The following is an 18011-nucleotide window of genomic DNA, read 5'->3' on the forward strand; positions in this document are numbered from 1 at the left end:
GGCAGACCAGTGAACCTTTGCAAAGTCTAGGATAAGATGGGCATTTGGAATAAAGAGTGGTCTCCATATGAAAATGATGGGTCCATTAAGCAAAAAATGTTTTTTTAAAAATCTTTTACTCTTCTGCTCATGCGCAAGCTCAATAACCAATGGAAAGTGATGTTTCTAATATAACTAGGCATTTGGACATAGAACACAATTAATTTTATTATATGTTCTCTACATTTGTTTCACAGTACTGACCTTTCCACTGTGTGACAATCAATGCAAATCATATGTTAATCTAAAATACCTTCAAAGATGACTTCATGGTGAAGTTCTTGTCAAAGGTTGTCCTGCTCTTTTTGAGATGCTGGACTGTCAACATAGCAGCATGTAAACAGAACACAGATTTCACTTCCGGATCATCACCAAGGCCTTATTATTCACTGTGCACTGTTGCCGAAATACACACAGGCAAAAACACCCTGATCTCAAATTATCAAAAATAAACAATTACCTTTAAATCCCTACCAAAAATGCATACATAAAACTCTTCTAACATCCAACAAAATGAGAGAGGAAAAAATGTTCTAAAAACAGACTAAAACTACATTTGTGGGTACTGAACTGGAAGTACTAATTGTGACCCGATTCCATTTGTCTAATGGAAAATCTGTTGAAAGTTGATGTATTCAAAAATAGCCCCCAAAATGTCTTTCCTACTCGTATTTCAGGTGAAAACTAAAAAATCTCCAGGGCTGAATTATATATATATATATATATATATATATATATATATATATATATATATATATATATATATATATATATATATATATAAAGAATACACATCATATGGCGAATAAGTCCTTTCAAGTGCACTGGATCCAGCAAGGGATCACGTTTTTCAGGGATTGATTATTATGATAAATGTAATAAACTGACTATGAACAGTGCAAAACTAGTATCTAGCTAGCCTAAGTTTTTTCGACTCTTTTCAAAGATATATAATTTCTTTCAACATCCACAACAAGTCATAGCCATGTAAAGTTTTACTAAGACAACGGTTATATATATATATATATATATATATATATATATATATATATATATATATATATATATATATATCCTCATGTATATCGGTATGTAGTTCTGTGTATATCGGGTTTTGCGCTTAATTTTGGTGTTAGTTTTAACCGGAATCAAACCACTTATTTCCGGCGACTAGCTAGGTGAACGGTAGAAAGCTTCCTTTAAAAAATAATCCATAAACTATATTTAATACTGTTTCATTAGGTTATGAAAACATTATTGCTGTAATTAATTCTATTAATGAATAATGCAGATTTAATATTTTTTAAAACTAATTTTCCGCCGCTTGTCGTATACTATATGGCGGAGAGATACTATGCGAATTGTCAAAATGGCGGCTTGCGTTCGACGTGGAAATCTGTTTTTATTTATCATGTTGTTATTTGGTATTTTCACTATTGTGCAAAATAGTGGACCCGAATCACAGGGAAATAACATGCCTGTTGTCAATGTGCATAACCTAAACCAGAGGCCTGTGTTAGAAGGAGGTAATAATCGTCCACAATGGGCACCACAACAGTCCAGACTTCAAGATGTATCTGGCGGAGTACCTGGACTAGGAAGTGGTGTACCTGTTACGCATGAAAATGAGATACCGCTGAAGGCAGAGTCGTTGCAAAAACTAGGAGGACAGCCCCCAGTTAGAATTTGGGACTCGGCAGAGTGCGGACAAGAAGTTCAGAGACTTTGCAGTCCTAGAATCCAGAAAAATAATTTTGCAATCTTGGACTGTTTGCAGAATGCAGAGGAGGTAAAATAATTCATATAGCTTGTTTGTACCCCCCCCCCCCCCCGCCGATTCCAATAAAGAAAACGTTTTGTGCGGTAAAAAGTGCACAGAACTAAGTCAGTTGTATCATTGATTTATAATTTCTAAACTAAACTGACCAGAATGGCACTGATACTGGCATCCCCTGCACTTTTGATGTTTAACGGCCTTTCCATACCAACACGGCGACATATTGGATTCACTGTGGGCTAGTTTATTTTCATCACACAACATAATTACGTAGCTCATCCTATTTGGTAACTGCCAGATAATTCCGTAAATTACCGTAACATTGAGAGTTTGGAATTAAATCCCTTTGCACACATAAACATATAAATTAAACCACAAGTTAAATCAATGTGAAAGGCAAATTTGTTGTTGTCTTTCTTTTCCTTTGCTTGTTTCAACATTGTAATTATCAGAAGCAGATGACATATGCATGTCCATCTGTAGTCGTGCACACACCCCTTTGCTGAAAATGGACTTGTTCAGGAACTGGAAATGGATCTTGAGCATGTCCATCTATTATATTGAAAACTTCTGTTAAGCATGAAACGTGCAATTGATGACGGGTTTGGGCCACTCTACTCACATTCAGGTTAGAAATTATAAATCATTGAATGAATTGACTAAGTTCCTTGCACTTTTTATCACATTAAATAGCAACCCCAGTCATTTTTTGTTATATTGAAATAACTGCAGACACTTGATATCTTCATATAGATCTGTTTAACAGCATTCCAACACACTTTATTGTTTTAAAATATCTCTATTAGAAAAAAAGTTATTTAACTTTTAAGTTCCAAAATAGTTACAAATTTCTAGAATTTGTGTCTTATAGAAATGTATTCAGATTATGTGGCAGTCGCGGAACCGAAGTAAAATTTGATTTCTATAAAAATGTTATAACTTTCTTATTTGTTGAGATATTACTATGAAATTTGATATTTGGATTGCATTTTTCCTGCTGAATTCATTGCTCTCATTAAATCTGTGGTTTGACTTCAATATTTTCATTTACAACTGAAAATCATATAAACATTTCACAACTTTTATGACAGTTAACTTAATACAAATATATCACATTAGCAAGAGTTCATATGTATGTAAAAGAACTTCAAAACCAACAAAAATGCAATGTTTATTCATAATTGTGATTGAAACAATGTTGCAAGACATAATTTAAAACATACCGTGATGTTAAACAATGTCACTAATTCCTTGTATAGAATAAAAAATAACAAATGAAGAATTGACAATAAAATTTGCAAGACATAATTTAAAACATACTATGATGTTAAACAATGTCACTAATTCCTTGTATAGAATAAAAAATAACAAATGAAGAATTGACAATAAAATGTACTGTAAACACATAAAACCAGTATCTGTGCACAACCATACATTTTATATTCCAGCCCAAGCCATGCTTTTATTAAAAGTATGCACATTTTATGTTTTCATACTGCTTTCCAATTTCATTGAACTCTTTGATGAGCCATTGTCGACCTGAATTTAGGCAATCGGGAATGAACTTGTTTGTCAGAATAAACTGCTTCTCAACAATTTGTTTGTCTACCCTACAAGGCCACTGAAAGTCCCTTCCTTTCTGCATGGTGACATGAACTTCACACATGCTGTTTGATCATCCTTTACTTTTTCAACAATACCAGGAGTCCTGATATGCAATTACCACATACTCATTTTCTCTGAACACGTGGTTTAATCCTTTAAACATTATGTCATGAGAATCGTCTGAAACTTTGCGCTGATTCTTTTTTCCCCTTTCAGGAGCAGATCCTTTCCTTTTTTGGCCTTTCTTTGTGACCAATTCTTTGTGAATTTGAGACACAACATTTTTTTCATTTAATATGTGGTCTTGTCACATTTCCCGACCACCTTTTCTTGCCGAAAGCATAATGTTATGACGATTATCAGGCTTCATTTCACTTAGCCACTTCATCATGGGAATTCTGTTCCCTTTCAGCAACTGTACAGATGTATGGTGGTGCATTGATGCACTAGGTCGCCTCCTCTGACTGCTGTCCAGATCACCAAAGTGATGCTCACATACAAGATTAGTAAGATGCGCAAAATTTGTTCTCTGTTCTTCCATTTCACTGATCATTACAGCATCAACATGGAACTTTCCACATCAAGAAAGTTTATCAGCTGTTTGTCGATTACTGCAGCCATAGCCGAGGCAACAGTTATGATGGTCTTCAATAACAGACCTCTGGTCTCTTTTTTTTTATTGAAAACAGACATTCAGCTAATTTTTGATGATGATTGTCCTTTCCAATATCTGAGGGGTCGTTTGGTGACTAATGTTCATTTTGGTTCAGAAGATGAGTGGGTGTTTCCATACCCTGTTGTAAGAATTGTTTCATTTCCAGAATATGTTGTGAAAGGTCTGGATATATTACTTTGCTTGTGGTGATGAGATTCCAGTATTGCCCTGTCAACTTCATGAAAAATAGACCAAAGCACTGTAAAAATGTACAGACTATGTCAGACTTTAAATCCATTAATACAGATTTTAGCTTCAAATTGGGATTGTTCAATATTTCAATAACTTTTATAAAGTCCTGTCTGTGGATAAATACTTCAGCTGAAGTTTCAAATACTGCATTAGACCTGTTGTCTCTATAATTTCATATTACTGACTTAATGCCATGCAGTGTGCATCCCACCTGTCCCGTATTCCATTGTGGTCACCAGTTGGTCCAAACACTTCTGATGTTGCATAACAACCCACTCAATGACAGTTTCTTTTTTACTCCAATACTGGAACACTGGTAGAGCATCACATCCAAGCAGTCCCACTGAATCGACTAGTTCAGTTTCTAATTTTTTAATGCTGGGTTTGGTGTAGCTATGGAAGCCAAGAAGCACATGATCCATACAGTAGAAATGATGAACAATACCCTTGTCCCCTTCAAAGTCTTTCAGAACATCATCACGCCATTCTTCTAACAACTTATTGGCCAATGTTTCCTTGCTTGCTCCATCGCTCATTGTGTAAAATAATTTCTCTAAAGACCGGGCCACAAATGTTGCTTCATCTTCTGTTTCTTCCTTGACTAAGTTTGCATGAAATTTACAGAACTCATTCAGGTGGTTCTTTGTAACATTATTTATGGAAATTGCATTCTCTTTATAAACTCGGTCAAACCCTAAACTGATCACATCACCACTGTGAAGTGTTATAGAAGTGTCTACAATTTTCTGCTTTTTCCGTGTTGTGCCATCCCTACCTAAGCCCCAGTTTTCATCTTTATTGAGTTTTTCTGAAATAAATGTTTCTGCTATGTAATGTCCTTCATCGACTATTGCTTGAGTGGTTGTTGGGTTTGGCAAATCTGTTCTGTCTAAACTTTTTCCTAAGATATGTCTTAACACAGACTGAAGTACTGGAGACACTTTCTCAACAGCAACTTCTAACCCAACCAGTTCAATCAAACAAAGAGGAACCTCGTGGCTATAGCTTCCATCTTCATTTCTGGTCCTTATACTTTCATTTATAATTTCATCAACATCTTCAAGTTCTGCTACATTGTTCTCCTTGTCTAGTATTTGAGATCTAATCATTTCACAGTTGTCACATTTGGCATTACATCTTTAGCATCATCAGGTACTAAAGAGTCTCTCTGTTTAAATTTCAAGCAGAGAATTTTAATTTCAGTTCTTAAATAACTGTTGATTTTCTGAAGGGACAAGATCTTTGATTTCTCACTATTTCTTTTCTCAGAAATAACTTTCACTTGCTCTGTTAATACAGTAATTTTGTCAGCTGATGCTTGGTTCTCATTAGTCACAGTTTCAAGCTTTAGTTCACTTTCTTTCAATTTTTCAGTCATCCTCTTTATTTGGTTCTCTTGCCTGCTGGCTAATCGTTTCAAGCCACGCAATGCATGCAAGTGTTTCTTTTAGGTCTCATCTCTTTTATTTACATTCCGCACAGAATAGTGACCAATCCTGTTTTTAATGTTTTCTAACTTCTCAGTATTTTCGGCAATTTTCTTCAGAAGTTTTGAGCACTGTTTCAACTGTTTCTTATTTGAATACTTAAGTAAGTTAGTTTCTTTTTTCAGAGTTTCATCATCATTATCATTGTCATTACTATCAACAAGATTACCACTTGCCTGAACATCAATGGGCTTTTTCTTAGTGCAAAATTTATTTTCACTTAAATGTTCATTTTCTATCTGCTGAATAGTTTCCTTTGTAACTGCTTCATCACAAAACTATTTGTTCAGTTTTTTTTCATGGTCAAATATGGGCTGAATGTGGCACTCATTAGCTCCTTTACATTTTCAAACCCAGAAACTTTCTTTTTGGCAACAAGCTTTTTTTTCTGTTGACATGCTCTACTAACTTTTGTTTGTTGGAGTTCAACTTTGAAATAATATTGAACAAGGCATATAAGTTTTTGCCATGGTGTTCAATTTATGAATTTATTTCAAGTACAAGTCCATTTGTTAGTTCCTGAAAAGGATTCAAGTTGGAAAAGTTGACATCATCATCAGCTGTTAGAAAATTTAAATATGGCGGATAATGTTGACACGGGGAGATTCAAATATTTTGCAAATTCGATGCTCGTTGCGGGTGGTTTAAAAACGTTTCCGATATATAAATTTGGTATCAAAATAAAGCTTGGAGTATGCCGATTTTGATTATGTATGTTGAATTTATTTAAATTGTCAAACTTATGGTCAAATCTGCGTAAAGTTTGAGGGATTATTTCTTTGTATAGGAATATCATAGGAATGTGCTACAACCACTGACCGAATTGTTTACATTTCCTCTGATTGGATTGAAAATTTCATGAATATTCATGAAGTTTTAATAACCTGCATTTTGTTACAAAGAAGAGTGGGATCACGCGATCGTGGCATGATCAACGCTTATTTCCAATGACACGTGAAATCTGTAATTTTCGATGATTGTGGAGTAATAATTCCATTAATATAGCATCAAATATAAAAGGAAAACATGCCCATTATAGATAATTTTATTAGCTTTTACAATATATAAAATGTGTTGCAATCAAATGACATGTATTGATGCTGCAGTGAAAGTTCTACACTTGGTCAACACTTTCATCAGATTTCCAGGTAAACTGGCGTCTTGACCGTGTTAGACTGGGGTTGCTACAATAAATGTTTCCATTATTGAAATTGGTAAGGGGTACAAACAAACGTGGAAGTATAGTCAGACATTTGCAAGCAAAGAGAGATCATTGTAATTACATATAATTTCGTAAAATAATATAGACGCTTGTATATTCAAGTTAGTTTTAATTGGTTTCTTTAGAAGCATAGTAATTGGTTCCAGTATCCATCAATGGAGCAACACTTTTGCTTAGTCCTACAATGTTAGACACAGCATTTGCATTTTTTGTTTAAGTGCTATGTCTTTCTACCCAAATAACTGCCTTGTATAGTGAGTTCCAATGTTCCGTTGACATGCATTGGAATTTGTTGAAATGCTACTGTAGTCGAGGTAAGATGCAGTAGGTTCATGTGGGAGATATTTTTCTTGAACGAAACGAAATGTTGCTTACAGTTCCAATAGGCATAATATATTTGTATTCATTTTGTTAAAGAATAATTTTTCAAATTAACCTGATTGCAGCATTTCCGGCTTTCATCACTTTCCAGCCAACTGAAATGTAGACCAACAAAATTTGAAAACAGGTCCATTTCTTTTGTGAGAATTTGAATTTGTTAGAGAAAAGACATCAGAGTAAGTAAAGTCTGATGAAAACATTATGACTTTATTTTGTAGATAAGCATCATTATTTTATTTGCAGTTATAGAAGATATTCCTGAAAATTTGACTTTTATGATGATGTTAGTCGACATCAAAACATGCTACAGGTGCCATTAGTTAGGAAGTAAGACCCTGATGCTCAAAACAAACATCAGTGTCGAGGTCTTACATGTAAGACTATTTTGATCCTGTTCTTAATAATGCATATCTACTATTACAGACAGATGTATCCTTAGTTTATTTCAGCTGAAACAAATGCAGTCATTAAATAAATCTTATTGTATCTTAACTTAGCATACCTGCCATTAATACCATAATGTAAGATATCAATCCTATTATTTATGTTTTGGAGGTCAAGGCCTAGCTGCCTAAATAATGGTGCTGTGTAGCATGTTTTAATGTTGACTGACATTGTAATGAGAAGTAAAATTTTCAGGAATATCCAGGTATGGTGCTGGGATTATTGCCCAAAAAATTGTCAACTGCAATGTTTTGTTGCCAATTTTAATTTTGTTTTTGCCATTTTCATAATACAGTACTACCTGTTTAGCTCAATATCCCTGTGACCAACATAATTTATCGACTTGAGCAGATGTTGAGATAGGTAGGGGGTATTATTTTTAAATCAAATTTTGCATATTTGGGAAATTTGAAAGAGGTAACCAGCCCTCATTGAGTAGGATTTACATGGACTGTAACATAAAATAATCATAAAACATTGACTGAGAAGTTTTTTTGCTGTTGTTTCTTTGCTTAGTATTTATACGGAAAAATCAGTGCTTCAGAGATAATCAGATGTCTTGAACCCTTTAGCTTTGACTGTTGCATCTAAGCGTCTACTGTAAGTAGCTCCTGAACCTCACTGACGCATATATGCAGTGCTGATAAGCCTAGTTTACTACCTTAGTGTTGCTTATGTGCATAAAATCCAGCAGTATTCGAACCCCAGTGTCGCATCTATGCGGATGTGACCGCTATGTTAACTAAACGTTGATTGGTTGAAAGTACAGAAGTTTACATATTTTTGATTATAATAACCAATGAGATGACTGGTTACTCAACATTATGATACAAGTTTGAAAGCTGAGAGGTTAAATTTAGACACACTGTAAGCGGTTTTCTGCACTTTACGAAACACGTGTAGTTGATACAAACAAAAATGGATTCTGATTCAGATATGAGCGACTTTAAGGGTTCAGTGCGAGCGATATTGAAGAATTTAATGGAGCATTCATAGAAAATGGATCTGATATTGATATTAGTCCGGTTTCAACACCCGATGTAAGTGAATCGGATGACGAGGAAGACATAGTCCCACTTGCACAATGGAGTGATGATCTCGCCATGTTTGAGATCAATGATTTTGATTCTCGTGTTGGTCCAACAATCGAGCTTAGACCTCTAAGCAATGAGAAAGATTTTTTCCTCAGGTTTTTCCCAGAAAGTCTGGTGGAAAAACTTGTGAAAGAAACATGATTATGCCAAGAAAATGTTGGGCCAAAAACAAGACCAGAAATGGTATGAAACCAGCATCATGGAGATGTGGGCATATCTTGGAATATACATCGTCATGAGTATTATGCAAATACCTAAATATTCCATTGCCTGGATGACATCTGTATATTTTGGGAGCCCAGGAATACCCGAAATCATGACAAGAGAAAGGTTTGAAAAAATAGGGAAATATTTCCATGCCAACGATACAAGCATCAACCCACCCAGAGGCTAACCAGGACATGACAAGATTTTCCATATAAGACCTTTCTATGACACAGTTTTGCATAAATGCCTGGAAAATTATGACCCTCCCAAAAACCAGTCAGTTGATGAAGGCATGATTGCTTATAAAGGAAGACTGTCATTTAAGCAATATCTGCCAGCCAAACCCACAAAATTTGGCATTAAAGTCTGGGAAAGAGCCCATCCTCAAACCGGCTATGTCCATGAATTTCAAGTATATGTTGGAAAGCCCGATGGACAGAGAGGGAGAGTGAGAGAAGAAGGGTTAGGATCTAGAGTGGTGAAAGACCTTACCAGAAAAATAATAAACAAAAACCACCCTATATGGACAATTTCTTTTCAAATCCCCAATTATTTGAAGATTTACGTCGAGATGGACTCTACTGTTGTGGTACTGTCCAAGGAAATAGGAAAGGAATGCCAGAACCTTTTTAAAAAAAAAACCAGTGGTTTAAAAAGCCAGGGGGATATGAAAATTATGCATAAAAAGACTCTGGTCTGTGTTGCCTGGAAAGACAAGAAAATTTTCCATATTTTATATAACAACATGGATCCCACACAGCTGTCTAGTGTAATTCGAAGAGAAAAAACCAGCCGACGAAAAGAAGTAACTTGCCCAAAAGTTGCAGATGAGTATTCCAAAAACAAAGGGGGAGTGGATATTGCAGACCAAAACAGAATGCAATACAGTTATTGTCATAAAGCAAAGAAATGGTGGAAATATCTTTTTTGGTTTCTCATTGATACAGCGATATGTAATGTGCTGATATGTATGAAAGAGTCACCAAACCACCAGATCGAAACCAAGTCCGGAAAAGAAAAAAAAAGAACACAGCTTGAATTTAGAATGAACTTGGCCAAATGTATGGTTGCTGGCTTTCAGGGAAGTAGGAAAAGAAAAGCTCTGTCCAGTGTTGATTCTGAAGGTTTAAGGCATTGGCCAGGACGGTTCCCAAAACGTGGGAGATGCAAGATGTGTGTTAGGGAAGGGAGGAGACAGGAAGTTTTCATAGGATGCAAACAATGCCAAGTACATTTATGTGTGGATAATGACTGTACCACTCTCATTTTTTTAATTAGGGTGTGGATTTCATTCATGTTTTTATATGTACATATTAAATATTGGATTTATTTTGTGTGATTCAATACAGTTTATATGACTGAGATTTCTTGTATGATGGGATGTAGGAGTATATGTAGTGAAAATATATGAATAACAGACACTATACAAGGTAAGTTGTTTTTCATTTCACTGAAATCCTCCAAAAAATAATGAAATAATGAATATAAATGTAACCATGTTTTTATTGTCAGTTTCTGTAGTCAGCCATGATGATGCTCTAGTATTCAGCCTAGCAACCAGCCTCAGTAGTCTCAGTAACTGATATGATAGCACTCAGCAGTAGTGAGACTGCACAACAGCTGTAGTAGCTAAAGGGTTAAGGTGTCAGCCAAACTATTTGGGGGGGGGGGTACATTTAATACAAAACACAAAAGACCGGTCATTTAGTCAGTTGTAGTTGTTCCTGTTATTGCCTTCGTTGGTTGGTGATTACAGGGCTCGAATTTAACACAAATTTCTTTGTAGCCAGAAGGACTAGTATATTGAGAAATTTACTAGTCCTGCCAAATCTTTACTGGTTCTGTTCACAAAACAATGTCACACAGCTTTCATGTACATTTTCCGATTCAATTTTAAAGTTCGAACAACCCGCAACAAAACTGGATGTTTTCTGTGTGTTTTTTGCGAATTGCATACACCAGTTATACTACATAACGTTCCTTTCCTCGTCATAATTCAGCCATTCCCTGTCTTTTGTCCATTTCTTCTGAAGTTTTCCATTACACTTTTCCCTATCATAAAAGTTATTCCTCATCATTCTCATTCAACTTTTGCTTTTTTTCCGGTGGCTGAACACCTATCAAATGCCACATTTTGCCTGTCTTATAAGGAGGGAATTGTGCCTTGTTTTGAAATACAAGATTTTTAGTATAGCTGACATGAATTATTTAAAGCAAGAAAAGGAATGGCACAGTGTCCTTTATATAAGAAAGTCAGAGCCCCCTCCCACAATTAAATGGCCTCTCCCTAACAAAGACTTAAGTTCAGCGGATGTTCTGCATGATCAAAGCAGTGGCTACTGTAAACACGTATAAAATATTAGCATCAGAAGATAGTGTTAGTTTCAGCTTGGAAAAGGTGTGTTCCCATCAAACAAAGCCATCTGACACTCGGTGCGTTGTATTTAACAGCTCTAATTATGGTATCATAAGTCATAAGTTGGTAATTATTCCAAATTAATCAAACCTAAATGTATTGTTGAAACTAATAATAAGGCGGAAAATTTTCAAATCTTATATGCTCATGCTCAGTGATTTTAATTCCAAACAAATGTACGGCATTCTGCTTGGATATCTCCACGTGTATTGAATTATTTGTTAATTCTTGTAAGGGAAAAATATAAAAACTATTCTTATCATCATAGAAAAAGTTGTTGTATGGATAGGATGTGTCAATAACATAATCGTAATAAATTGATCTAATTCTTATAATTATTTAGATGGAAATGTAAAATATGTAGTTTCCTGTTTGTTACTGTTGGAGCATTTGGGTAGCGAGCAAAAAAAGAACCTTAGACAAAAAAACTTGCAAACTAACTTCTTTGAATAGTTTTTGGCGTGTTCTTTTGTGTGGTATACCACTTTGTAGTTTGTTACTGTGGTCAAGTGAATAAAGTATGATACCACATCTTTTTTTTCATTTAATTCGTTATCAGATTAATTAGGATCAGTTACCAAACTTCCGTTGTTAATGACGGGACCATAACTTGCGCTGTTAAGTGAAATGCACAAAATCGGATGGGTTCTTGTTATAGAAACGCACCTTTCCGAGGCAGAAATTGACTTCATCTTCTCATGCTAATATTCTATGACTGTGTTTACAATGGCCACTGCTTTGATTCTACAGAAAATCTGCCAAGTCAAGTCTTTATTAGGGAATGGCGTAAACAAACGCTGACTGTTGATAACCAAAACTTACTAGCCCATTGGACTATTAACATTATGAAAGTTACTAGTCTGACAGGAAATCTACTAGCCTCGGGCTAGCGGACTGCCACTAATTTCAAGCCCTGGATTTGATTTTAGGTATTCTGGTAGGCTTTAGCATGACTATATGACTATCGCAGCATACATTACCCAGGACAGGTGTCTGCATAAGTGGATTATGGTGCAAAAATACGCTGTTAAGATGCATTTGTCAACATCAGCATAAACTAAGGATTTGTTTTTGTAACGCTAGATTCCAGTGCAGTTGCCTTTGAATTTCTCCACCCCAAACCCAATATTGTATATACAAGTTTAAACAGCCCGAAAATGTTCTTGCAAAGAAAATGGTCAGATGGTATATTTTGTTGTCAGCAAGTAAATAAAAATGACAATTTGTGACCTTGTGAAGCCCACTGCTATCCCTTACATCGCACACTTGGAAGACCAAATCGGCACTTCTCTACAAATTAAAGTCATAATGTTTTAGTCAGACTTTACTTACTCTGATGTCTTTTTTTCCAATGAATTCAGTTGCCTGGAATGCAGTGGAAGCCAGAAATGTCAAAATCAGATTAAATTGAAGAAAGTCTTTCGATAGCTTTTGTTTCATTCATAGTTCTTTTCATCCTTTTAACCGATTTTGGAATTCCTGGCGTCCATTGCATTCCAGCCAACGGAACTTGAAAACATGTCTGTTTGTCTGAGAGTTTGAATTTATTCGAAAAAAAGATGTTATAGTAAGTTAAGTTGGACTAAAATATTATGACTGTAATTTGTAGGAAAGCGCCAATATGGGCTGTGTAAGATATTCCTGAAAATAGGACTTTTAGATCTGATGTTAATCGACATTGGAACACTATGCAGTACCGTTATTTGGGAAGTAAGACCTTGACCCCCCCAAAAAACATAAACATCAGGGTTGATGTCTTACATTGTAGGACTAACCTGCCTTATTCCCAGATAGTGTTAGTTTTTTAAGACTCAAAATGTGTTTTGAGGTCGGGGGTGAGGTAGTTCTACGATATAAGATGTCACCCCTGATATTTGTGTTTTTTTGGTGCAATATCTTGCTGCCTAAAAACTGCATTGTGTAGCATTTTTCCAGTCGACTTACGGGAACAAGAGGCAGTATTTTCATGAATATCTCATATGCTTGGCAGCTCTTATTGCTCCTTTTCCACAAATTAAAGACATATTGCTTTTGTTATACTTTACTTACTCTGATGTATATTTTCTAATAAATTAAAATTCTCACACAAGCAAAAATGACGTTTTTAAGTTATGTTGACCTGTGCTTGGCTGAGATCATTTGTAACTCTGCAACAGACTGAATTTAGATGTAAAAGCGACGGTAAAAGTTTATCCTTGAGCAGCCAGCTGTAGATATATAAATGAAGTCATAATTAAAATACCCCCAGCATGCACAATCAGCTATTATCATTTTTGCATTCGTTGATGAAAATTTGAGCTATTTTTATACCACCATTTTGTTAGATCATCATAACTTTCCTGGAAGCAGATCTATGTAATTTTAGCAAAGGTAAGAGCAGCAAAATACATCATTATTAGGGGTCATGCTACCAGGCAGAGTGGGCAGCTAAGTTGCCTGAAGAGGTGTAAACTTTGCTGCGTTCTGTTATGAAAGAGAAAATGACTTCACCCTGTGGATTTTTTTAGATGAACATTGAATGACCATCTCTTTTGAGATGCTATCTCGCCTTGGCCATGCTAGTTCCAGTGTTATGCCATATATACCTCAAGTCAAAATGTACACTTCAAGCCATCAAATAGCTGGTATTGGTATCAAAAAGCCAACAAACAAACTCTTGCACATTCACAGACATGTGTTTGATAGTTGATTGACCACTAACCATTTCCTGGGTAAGTTACCAACTACATGTATTACTGCCTGGTTTCTGAAAGTCATCTTTTGATGATAAACACATACTACAGACTAGTTTTTTCAGAACTTAAATTTATGTAAATAGCAGTTGGAGTTTTAAGAATAGAATCGGTTACATGACTATATTAACTGTCATATGTACATTATTTTCTTGATAAAAATCTGTTTGGTACCATAATGACCTACATCGCTGTTCTAGAAAGTACTATTTTATTAGATTGTCTCTTTTTGTAAACCTATGGTCAAATATGTTCAGGAAAATATACAATTTGTTAGAAAGCAGTGACTAAAGATTATGTTATTAAAGATTTAGCTTTAAAATGTAATAATGTAGGTCACAAATTTATGGGACAATGCTATGTTGTGGAATTCCATGAGATGCTGTAAGGTCAATGTGGTATTCTGAGTTTCCTAATTTTTGTATAATAGGAAGAAAACAACAAAACAGCAAAGCAAATACTATTTAACCAATGTCTAATACTACACCTTGTCACTTAGACAAATAAATCTTACATCTGCAATCCTATCAATGGACTGTTGTAATGAAGCTGAAGAGTGAGTGGTTACATTAAGGAAACCCCTCTTTCTAAAAATAGATGCACTTGCATGGTGACTGTGTTGATTTGGTTGTAAAAAAAACGGTTTACTTCATTCATATGCTGACTTCAATTCTTCAGTGTGTTGTCTGTGGACAGTTAAGGTAAAGTTTTATCTGCAACCAAGAAATTAAGACGAACAGTATGATCTGAAAGAAGTGAGCATTTTCTGTCATGTACATGGTGCATGTTTAGAAATCTTTTCAAATGCCATTTTATAATGAACTTTTAGAAAGTTAAAAGAAAAAAATTCTTGATTAAGGGTAGTTGATGAAGCATTTGTACTAACTTGCAGTTACAATACTGTAATCTAGTTACTCAGTTAAAATTCATTACAGTATACAGCTTCCATTCTCTTTTTAAGTCATATTGTGAAAATACACTGAATATGAGTATGATATTTTTTAAACATGCACCAAATGTGTTTATTATATAGATAGAACTACTTGAAAATAAAGTTTTGCTTAAAACCAGTGTTAAATGCAAATATGCATACTGGGAAATAGATGTCATAATTCAAATAAGAGAATGAAAAACACACACACATGCACATTATGTGTCTCACTTGGTTCCCACTTCTTCCTGTTCAGGTCTCACTTCTCCATGTTCTGTCCAAAAGGAGAAGTGACTGCTGTGAAATGAAATATTCTATATTATTATGCTTGTTTATGCCTATATCCTCTTGTAATTTGTGCAAAAAGAAAACACTAGGTTATATGCACAACTTTTTCAATGTGTTGTTTTTCTTGTCATGTTAAACTCAAAATATGAATCTCTGAGGTCAGTTTTATAAATATTCATTAAAATTGCGCTCAAAGGTATGAACTAGTACATTAAAAAAAAGTTGTTTACATATATTCAGTTTTTGGCATAGATGTAACATGATACATGATCTCTGCCAAGCACCTAAATTTCATTTGAAAGCCTGGAATGCTGAAACCGGTTAAGACACTTAAATCTTAGTATGTTTTTATTTTTTTCATTAAAGAAACATACTTTGGTTTAATCTGTTTGGTAACTTCGACCTTAGTTTTATTGCTCCTTTAAAAACTTGTATTTTGCTTCTTAGTCCTGGACCTATCCATAATGTCGGTTAAGGCTACTATATCATATCTCATAGCTTGTGTTTTGTAAAATGCAGAAGAGGTCTCCTGGTAGTGTTGAGTTGAGTTATTCACTGTCCTCAAATATTTATGACATCTTTGTTTATGGTACATTGTTTGTGGCACATGATGTCATATATCAAAATGGCAGAACCTGTAGACATATCAGTATTTGTGTAAAGCAACTGCCATGAAATCTGGGACAAAAATTGATAAGTTCACTCAGAAAATATTTGGAAATCATTGTGTTATGTATATTTGATTTAATTTGTTTGTTTGTTAGTCTTTTTTTTACAATTCCATTACATGCTATTGTAATGTAACCTTATGTACTGGATTTGATATTATTCAGTTCTGACTGGTTTTGATGTAAACAACTAATAATAGAAACTTTGTATCTAATGCTGACTTAGTTCCTTGCCTTGATTCAGATTGTGTGTGTGTGATTTAGATTTTTCATGTAGGTTTAACAATTTTCCAGTCATATCGCTATGAAGTCTACAGTGTGGCAGTTTAAAGTGATGTCTAGCACTGGGGCATCATGCTGCTGCTTATATCTCTGAATAAACAGTAACTCTTGAGTACGTGGGTCAAATTAAATAAAATAGCAATTGACATCATTTTTAGGTGTGATTTGAAAGAATGAGATTGTGTAAAAAGGATGAATGAAGCAAAATCTGCATCTCGTATTTTTGGGAATAAACAGGAAATATACAATTTGCACTGTAAGTACTGTTCTGTACACTATATATAGTACCAGTTACCCACTAAACTCTAAGCGCCCCATGAATTATTGAAGTTTTTATTTACTTTTATTTTATTTCTTGTTGAAAATATTGGAAAATATGCACATGCAGAATAATTACATAAAAAGAACAATAGTAGTAAATGAACAAAAGCTGGACATTGCTGAATACAGTATGGCAATGTTGCCAATTTTATCTCAGTTTTGATTTTTTAATGTAAGTGTTGGGACACCGAAATTGCTATAATTTTTAAATGCATATAAATCTTGTATTTTTTCATAATACAGTCGGATAATGGTACAGATAGAAGAAATTAAGAATCTGTATTGTAGACTGGTACATTTTAGTATGTAAATGGATGAAAAATGGTTGCAGAGATGAAAAGAAAGATGCAGTTAATTTGTTTGGAAAACTAATGATTATTATTATTATTTTGCGAAAATGTAGAAGGAATTCAGGGTGATGGAATTTGAATTCTAACACAGTATTATTATTATTGTGCAAAAATGTTGAAGAAATTTACGGTGTTGTAATTTGATAAATTCTAACACTATATTTATTCCATGCAACTTAATTCTGCATGACTATATAGGTACATGAATGTACACCACTCCCTCAATAACTCGCGCACATCGGGGTCCAGAAACATCAACCGCACTATAAGTGAGGCGCGAGTTATCGGGGAACCTATAAAATAAGCCCAAAACCAATAAAGTGATCGACGACATAAAGGAAAAATAAGGGGGGGGGTAGGCAGATTATAGTGTTGAATACTCACTTTATAATCGTGCTGAGATTAACTGTGAATAAATATCTCTTCATAATCGTGTACTTTGTTTATTATTTCCTCATAGAGCAACATTAATTTCAGGATAAATTACAGTATATTTAGGTGATCATTGAAAACATTATTCCACATGGTTTCCGTTCGCTTAACATGTGTACCACTTCACACATTGTGTACTACGTCACTAATTTTTATGCTAAATTGGATACATTCTAGTTTTATTGTTTGATCCAAATTAGACGTTTTTTTTTTATATACAAAAGATCGACTCTTTTCGAGAAACAGTGTCGATCGAACGATAGATATATAGATAGATTTGATTGCAATAGAAGTAAAATGGAAAACAAAAAACGGGTTAATCAGTACTAACATGAATTTAATGGGTCTACAAATTTAAAATAACATAAATTAAAACAAGTTAATACTTGCCATTTGTGCCATGCTTGACAAATATCAATTCACTTTTT

General features: G+C 34.5%; 1 protein-coding gene and 1 pseudogene across 1 annotated transcript in view; one reads left to right on the forward strand and one right to left on the reverse strand.

Moving 5' to 3' along the window:
* Positions 1–1371: 1371 nt before the first annotated feature.
* Positions 1372–18011, forward strand: part of LOC149780916 (Golgi apparatus protein 1-like) — a 220331-nt gene continuing 203691 nt past the window's right edge. Inside the window, exon 1 of the mRNA XM_089938010.1 lies at positions 1372–1828. Within this exon, the coding sequence (XP_089794136.1) occupies positions 1394–1828 (435 nt within the window). The 5' untranslated portion in view covers positions 1372–1393. The remainder of the gene's footprint in view (positions 1829–18011) is intronic.
* On the reverse strand, positions 3282–5437 carry LOC149780917 (uncharacterized; annotated as a pseudogene).

This window comes from Sinohyriopsis cumingii, chromosome 16, assembly GCF_028554795.1.
Source record: "Sinohyriopsis cumingii isolate HCF-2022 chromosome 16, ASM2855479v2, whole genome shotgun sequence".
In the NCBI taxonomy this organism is placed as follows: domain Eukaryota; kingdom Metazoa; phylum Mollusca; class Bivalvia; order Unionida; family Unionidae; genus Sinohyriopsis; species Sinohyriopsis cumingii.